Genomic DNA, 7,884 nt, shown 5'->3' on the forward strand with positions numbered 1-7,884 from the left:
AAAAAAAAAAAAAAAGAAATCCAATGGCTTTCTCAGCTTACAAAATATAAGGGGCATGGGAATCCATAGCAACATGTGCACACACACAGACACACACAGACACACACAGACACACACACAGACACACACACAAATATATAGATAGGTTGAACTGGATGGAACTGTGTATTTTATCAACCTTACCAAATATGTAACTATACAGAGGTTTTAACCATTGTTCACTCTATTCAAAATAAAACAGTGTTGACTTGAGTTGGTATGTTTAAATTAGGTATTCTTCATCACTTTAACCTGCATATAATAACTGAGGCCTGTTTAAAGTCTTGACCCTTGCCTAAAATCAGCTATTCTGGAACAGAATGGGTTTTGGAAGAGGCTATCAGGGGTATTATGGAGCTAAACAGCTATCCATGACATCTTTTTCCCTAATAACCAAAACATCTAAGCAGGACTGTTTTTTTTTTCATTTAAAACTATCCCAGGTTCTTTAACAAAATTAAAGAACTTCAGTATAACACTACCCATGGAGAAAAACATTTACACCAAGAAACAGTATATCTGGAAATCTTGTTCCAGTACTGAAATAGATTGCTTTCCTATACTTACACTCTTACTGACACTCTTTTATCTGCAGCCTTACAATAACACATCTTGAGAAAATTCCTTTTGTCCTTAAGTATTTTCATCAATAGCACAAACATTTAGTTCTGTGTAGTATAATAGATTAGTCATTCTAGGAGCAGAGGGCTCAGACAAAATATTTCCAAGCAAATTATTCTATCTATCTATCTATAGAATAATTTGCTTGGAAATATTTTGTCTGAGCCAATTGATTTCCTAGAATGACTAATCTATTATACTACACATAACTCCATTGGAAAACTTACTTGTTAGCCAATGTATGACAACACATCTAGAATTACTCACCCAGTAGAGCAGGAGCAGACATACAAACTGTATCATGGCATATAGGGTGACATATTTGAAGACAGCAAATGAACTCACAAGAGCTGCTCGACCTTCCCTTTACAATTAGAAATGAACATAAGTTATGTCAGAAGTTTGTTCCTCTTTGTAAGTAATATCTTGTGTGAACTCAGAAAGTGGTCAATTAGGCGGTCAAGGTTTAAACAATACCAAAATAAGAAGAAATCAATTAGGTGCTTCGACCCTGCTTACAGAAAGCTTGCCACCCCCCACTATATCTTTAAACATGATTATTATGAATTAATTTCAGTTCATTTTAAAATTCCCTGTTTGCTTAGGACTCTTCTGTGTAGAAAGAAAGAATGGATTTCCTTCCCTAGTTGACATGGATTCTTGGGAGCCAGTGCAACTAGCAAAATCAGGTTTTGCTGCATAACCAATTGCAATTTATATTGTCTAAGTAATTTATGTGAACGGAAGGCATCTTTCAAGAGGAGCTTTTGGGTCCTGGATAATAGTTTTCACTGGGATAGGGAGGAATATGCCCCACCGTTTCTTTTAATCATAGCTCAGCATATTTTCACAACTTCCAAAGTAGTTGAAAGTGATTTTAAGTCACTATTCATTTTCAAAGAATCTATTATTTTACTATTTACTATTGTGTAACAAGTATGTATTACTGCAACAAGTAGTTTATCCACCTTTGCATGTGGAACAAGCTGTCTACCTAATGTAACAGTCCCTATGGCTGAGACAACCTGCAGCACTTGCTGGCTGCTTGGGTTGTAGCTATTTGGCTTTCACAAAAAGAAAATGTAGACTATTTGAATAAAAGGTGACAGGTAATAGCACCCCTGACAGCAATAGAGCATGTCAGAATACATGTGTGTAGAATGCAACTAAAATTACAAATGCTAAACATTTGTGCACTAGTTGTCATTTAAGTTAAAAAAAATGTCAAGCCAAAAACCTTTTGTGTCATTTTTGATAGATTGCTGAAGGATTAGGAACACTGTCAGACCTTGACTGCTATCAGTCACTTCCTGCCCAAGGGTCTACTAGACAGAAAGTAAGAGTAAATCTGCAAAAGGGACAAAGAAAAAACAATATGATGGGGGTTCCAGTCTGTACTGTACTAAAAAAAAGATATTTTATATTAGCCTGTGTTGCTGTCGGAGATGTTCCCTTACTTCCTGTCTGGTAAAATGTTGTCAGCAGGACAGTAAGTGAGGAAAAATCTCTCAAATGCCAACCCAGATAGCAGTACAAGCTAAGCATAAGTTCTAATCCTCCCCCACTCTATCCAAAACTAAAAATAATGAGGGGCACCCAACAATTTCCCCACTATATGCTTCCATTGGCTGCCCTCAACCCTAACTTTCTTTACATTCTCTTTATCTTTCTTTACATTCTTACAATATTACAAGTCACTAATTTTTGCAAATTACATTTAACAACTTATCGGGAAAAAAAGTGTCTTTACAAAACAAAATGATGAAACAACAATACTTACTTAATAAGCTCAGGGACACATTGAATATTAGTTATTTGTGATGTAAATGGAGAAGCAACAGAAGCCTCTTGTTCAGACAGGGATATACCAGCATGTGCTACTTTTAAAGCCTAAAATGTAAAAGAATATAGATGACAGTCACAATTTGTTAAGATTATGTTAAGATTTAGCATACATCCGGGTTCAGTAACTAAGCAGAAAAATCTTGCTGTTGTAATTTCTAGACTCCATATTGATCTCAAATATTACTTTTGGAATTTTCTGGATCTTTATTATCTTTGCATTATCATTGATCCATAAATAAATGCATGATATACTGTGACAATACTCATTTTACAAAAGTGTTCACTTGACATTTGAGAATTTGGTTGTACACCTAAATATCTATACTACTTATAAGTGTTAGTATGCATCTAGTGTAAATATAAAAAAATGACAAACATACATTTTAATATTTGCATACTTACTCCACAATCATTGGCTCCATCTCCACACATAGCAACATAGTAACTGCGAAAAATAAAATAAAATAGTTGCTAGTTAATAGTGAATGGGGTGTACTAGAAACGTAACCACTCTACAAGATTACATATTTTGTCTCTCATTTGGTTCCCACCCCATTTGCTGCTTCCTATTAAAATATCAATGTAAGAATCTTGAAATACCTAATTATGAGCTTCAGCAGGCTCTCTCCAGATTCAAACAGCTCACTACTTCACTGGCATTTCTATGTCTATTTGAACAAGAGTTGCAGACTTGCTGCCTATGCCTGAGCAACCAATCAGTGCCTCTGTACCATCCCTGGCTGTAACTAGACCAGTTGGACTTTGAAAGAACAGTCTCCAGCTATTGGGCATTTGAAGATCAATCTTTCAAATGTTAGATGCAACGTAAAAGGTGGTGAAGGACACCTAAAGTAATTTCTTTATTAGTCAGAAAAATTGAATTCTATTCCTAATGTGCCATCATCCTGCTACATCATAGCAATGCAAGGATTTTAGCAAATCCAAACATTTCTTTAATTGGCTTAGTTTAAAAAAATGTATACCATTTAATTTCTACACAGTTAAACATACAAAGCAAGCATCCAACAACTGTTTTCATGTCCACAAAATAATAGAATGGAACTTACTCCATTTTCTGAAATTCTTCAATGAGATCAGATTTTTGTCCAGGGGACATCCTTGCAAAAATGGCACCATTCAGTAAGAGCTGTTTTGAAATTAAATAGTTGACATTAACTGTTAATATTGTGAATATATAACTCTTTAACAAATCAATAACAAGGTTAGTTTTATACTTTTCCATCTAAACAGGCCACATTATTGGTACACATATATTTGTATACAGAAAAGCATGAAGGTCATAATGAATAATACCTTTGGCAGTAGGCTGTAGAAATATTGTACTATGACTTGATAAGCTTTCCCGGTCATGGCAAAACAGTAGTTGATCTTTTCAATGTCAATTTCCTGGCACTAAAATGTGAGAAAATGTTTAATGTAATTGACAGCAATGTCAAGTACTCAAGTTGAGTTATATAGATTATACAATATCTGTCTTGTTTTATTATTGCTTTGTTTTGTTTCTTGCTACAAAGATGCTGAGATGCCCCAAGTAAACAGATAGTGGGGTGATTTACCAATGATGTAAAGGCTGTTCACTTAGCAAAGTTAATGTTACTGAAGAATGTGAAGTTGTGTTAACATTACATACCCAGTCATGTTCTGAAAATAATACCCCTTTTTTAATTTCCCTCACGCATTATTGAGTATTTAAAGACATAACAAGCTAGGGGCTGACTAAGCCTGTCCAATTATTTTTGGAGTGAACTGACCCTTTACAGTCAAGATGAGTTTCACACCAGTTCATCAAAGCTGTCTATTGTACATAACTATTTATGACCCTAGTATAAAATATAGAATAATTGTAAACTCGTTCAAGGATAAGTGGATGCTACAACATGGGTCATGAGTTACAGCATTGTTTCTGTATCACTAATCTAAGGCCCACTAGAACGCCACAAGAGGTGAACAAACTAAATCACATGACTCCAGATTTGTTTAGTAATTTCCATAGATGTCTATTACTGTATGCTGATTATCTACACTCATCGATCTACTGCTGCCATTATTCACAAACATATTTGCATATATTTGTATCACTAATACAAAGGCAGTTAATTTCCATCTCTGCTTGAAAACGCCTAACATGTAGTTCTATTTTTGTATTAGATACAACACAAAAGGGGGAAAAAAAGGGTTTGTGGAGAGATAGATACAACCATTGCTTGTATAAAAATTGTATCAAGGTTTATTAGACATACAGTAAATTGTGAATAAATATGATAAAATTGGATCTCATATATTAATTATACATACACATAAATATATGCCCATTCGGTACAATCTCCGGCCAATAGCCTATATGTTTATATATGTACACATACAATAAAATGCATAATAATCAAAAATAATTAATCCAATTGCATAGCTAACATGATTAACCCAAGGGTCTTCAGTGTTCCATATTCAAGTGCATAGCTGACATGATTGTCCTAATACTCCCAACGAGTTTCGCAATTACAGCTTCTTCAGGGGATCGGTAATTAGTGGTCATGCATAGGCAGTGCCTGAGATAAAACCAATTGTGAGGAGGATCGAGATACTTGGGTGGCTGGGAGATATTTGGGTGGCCTGAGATAAAACCAATTGTGAGGAGGATCGAGATACTTGGGTGGCTGGGAGAACAGCCACCCAAGTATCTCGATCCTCCTCACAATTGGTTTTATCTCAGGCACTGCCTATGCATGACCACTAATTACCGATCCCCTGAAGAAGCTGTAATTGCGAAATTAACCTGTATTAACCTGACACTGCCCATTATCAAATAAATTGTAATTTGCTGCCTTAGTAAGCCAGACACATCCCAAACACAGATTTAATATGTTGCAACATATTACAAAACAAATGCTTCTTGTATCTGCCCTGAGGCTTAGCAGATATTAGGAAATCACCATGTAAAAGTAATATAAAAACTATGTGATGATTAAAAGTCATAGACTTTTATGTGTATAATATAGCAGCTTTGCTGTTCTATCATTTATTTTATATATTTCTTGCAGCATTGTCAACCTGTGGAAAAGTTAATGTTAGATGCACTAATAGATTTAGAAGGACTTGACTATCAAATTAAAGCCAAACTCCAGTTAACACTTTTTAAGCAGTTACTCCAACAGTGTTTTGTTTTTTTCCTTTTAGGATAAAGGTTTTTACATAAATGAAAATAAGGGAAATAATCTTTAAAAAAAAAGAAAACTAATGTAGGCAACACCTTAAAGGATTGGTAAGCTTTTGCTTTGGGTTTAGATATGATTTAGGTAGAAATGTAAAAATAACTCACTGTTATTTCAGTGCTTTCGCCATTACAACCTTCCATTTGTTTCCATGTAATGGAGGCAGGAGAGTCTTTTATTGGCTCACATGCATCAACTAGAATAACCTTAACTTTGTTTTGCACAATGCCAGAATTTCGTGCTACAGTTATTGCTGTTTGAAGATTATCACCTATGGCAAAAAAAAAATTACATTATTTGGTTTTAGGACATACTGACATACTTACAATAAAACTGGCTTCATAAAGGAAATCAGTGGAAAGAGAAAACACTGCATGCTAAATAATTTACCATAAAGGAACCATTCATATTTCAGTTTGCTAAGGTTAGATCAATAACAAAAATTGTTCATTATTGACTTCCAGCTGTAACCCAATTCTCACCCAAGTCTCTCTACGTGTGATGAAACCCCATCCAAATGTCTTGCCCTCCTTAAAACAGGAGATGGCACTACAGCTACTTTAGCAGTGTATGCTCTAGTGCAGGAGTAGTCAAACTTTGGTTCTCCAGCTTTACCGATACTAAAAATCCTATCATGCCTTTGGAAGCTATTCCTGTGGCTGTCAGAGTCTTGCAATAACTAATGGGATTTGTAGCTTCACCACAGCTGCAGGGTCAAAGTTTGGCTACCCCCAGCTCTGCAGCCTAAGTAAACTAGTAGTTGATGAAGTTTGAACAATATGTTAAAGTATAACTATGGCCTCCCATTAAAACAAGTCACACAAATACTTCTTCCTGTGATGGTGGGACAACACTGCTGCACTGGTCTTGATTCCAAAGCAGCATTGTTCCTCGTGTAGACTGTACCTGCTTGCACTACAGTGGGAAGAAAGAATTTTGCATGGTGCAGGGCAATCAACATTGTTTTTGCTTCTCCCGTCTCCCCTTTGATCTTGGCAGCCTTGCTGTCATGTTGCCCAGCTGCAGCCCTGACTCCTGGTGATCTGACACTTGCATGCAGCATTCTCCTCCCTTCTTGCCTCCTAATGGCCCTGTGTCTGCTAGAACCTGATTTAAGCCCAAATGCCCTTTGCCCAGTGCTTGGGAAAGGTTTACCAGTTGCCCTAGTAGCTGCCTTAGCCTGTATCTGATCTGCCTGCTTTGTAAACTGACCCTTGACTGTTAATTGATCACAACTTTGCCAGCTGCCCGCACTGACCCCTGCCTTTTATTGACCAATTCTTCTGCCTGCTGCCTGGATTGACCTCTTGCCTCTTTACTGACCATGCCTTTTCCCGCTGTCTGGACTGACCACTTACTTGTTTATTGGCCCCATCTCTGCCTGTCACTTGGACTGACTCCTTGTTTGTTCACTGAGCACATCTCTGCCTGCTGCCTGGACCAACCTCTTGCCTGATTATGGACCACATAATCTCCCTGCCTCCTGGGCCAACTTTCATCAGGTCCCCCTGACTACTCTCTTGCAAAGGCACTAGTCTCTGCCATCTTGTGCAGACATTTGTGTATCCCATTACCTTCAGCTCAGCCTCTTGTGCTACCTGCCCAGGGAATATAGTGCATTGTGTAATAAGTCATTGGGTCACGTAGGGTCTGCTTGACTTAAGGGAATGGGCAGGGGCGTATCTGCCACGAGGCAAACAAGGCGTTTGCCTCGGGCGGCAGATTCCTAGGGAGCGGCAAAAATGCCGGGGTCTCAATGTATCGGCCCGCTGGCCAGTTGCGGTCACGGACCGCATACCTGATTTGCGGAAGCAGCTACACGGTCTGCATCTCTGTCGGATGCAGACCATGTAGCTGAGTTTGCGCCGGCACTCGGATCCTTTCGCCCAACGCTCTTTCAGTGAACGCTGGCCGAAAGGATTGTGCAGGATCGATTGGGAAGGTCTGCAGCAGACCTCACCAATCGACCACCGGGACCGACGTGCCACCTCACAGCCTCCTCCCAGCAACAAGGTAAGCAGGAGAGGGGGGCCAAGGGCTCTAGATTGTATTTTAGGGGGCGTGGCACTGGTAGTTATATTAAATGTGTGTGGGGGGACACTGACTGGTGTTGTTTATATATATTACAACCCCAGTCAGTGTCCCCCCC

At 38.0% G+C, this 7,884-nt stretch overlaps 1 protein-coding gene across 1 annotated transcript in view; it reads right to left on the reverse strand.

Moving 5' to 3' along the window:
* The window catches only part of LOC108796107 (probable cation-transporting ATPase 13A4), a 65,161-nt gene that overhangs the window by 17,627 nt on the left and 39,650 nt on the right, over positions 1-7,884 (reverse strand). Inside the window, exons 19-24 of the mRNA XM_018567515.1 lie at positions 5,843-6,006; positions 3,820-3,912; positions 3,573-3,652; positions 2,908-2,950; positions 2,441-2,550; positions 928-1,024 (exon numbers count right to left, since the gene is read on the reverse strand). Coding sequence (XP_018423017.1) covers positions 928-1,024; positions 2,441-2,550; positions 2,908-2,950; positions 3,573-3,652; positions 3,820-3,912; positions 5,843-6,006 — 587 coding nt within the window. The remainder of the gene's footprint in view (positions 1-927; positions 1,025-2,440; positions 2,551-2,907; positions 2,951-3,572; positions 3,653-3,819; positions 3,913-5,842; positions 6,007-7,884) is intronic.

This window comes from Nanorana parkeri, unplaced genomic scaffold (assembly GCF_000935625.1).
Source record: "Nanorana parkeri isolate BGI_ZX_2015 unplaced genomic scaffold, ASM93562v1 scaffold29, whole genome shotgun sequence".
Taxonomy (NCBI): Eukaryota; Metazoa; Chordata; class Amphibia; order Anura; family Dicroglossidae; genus Nanorana; species Nanorana parkeri.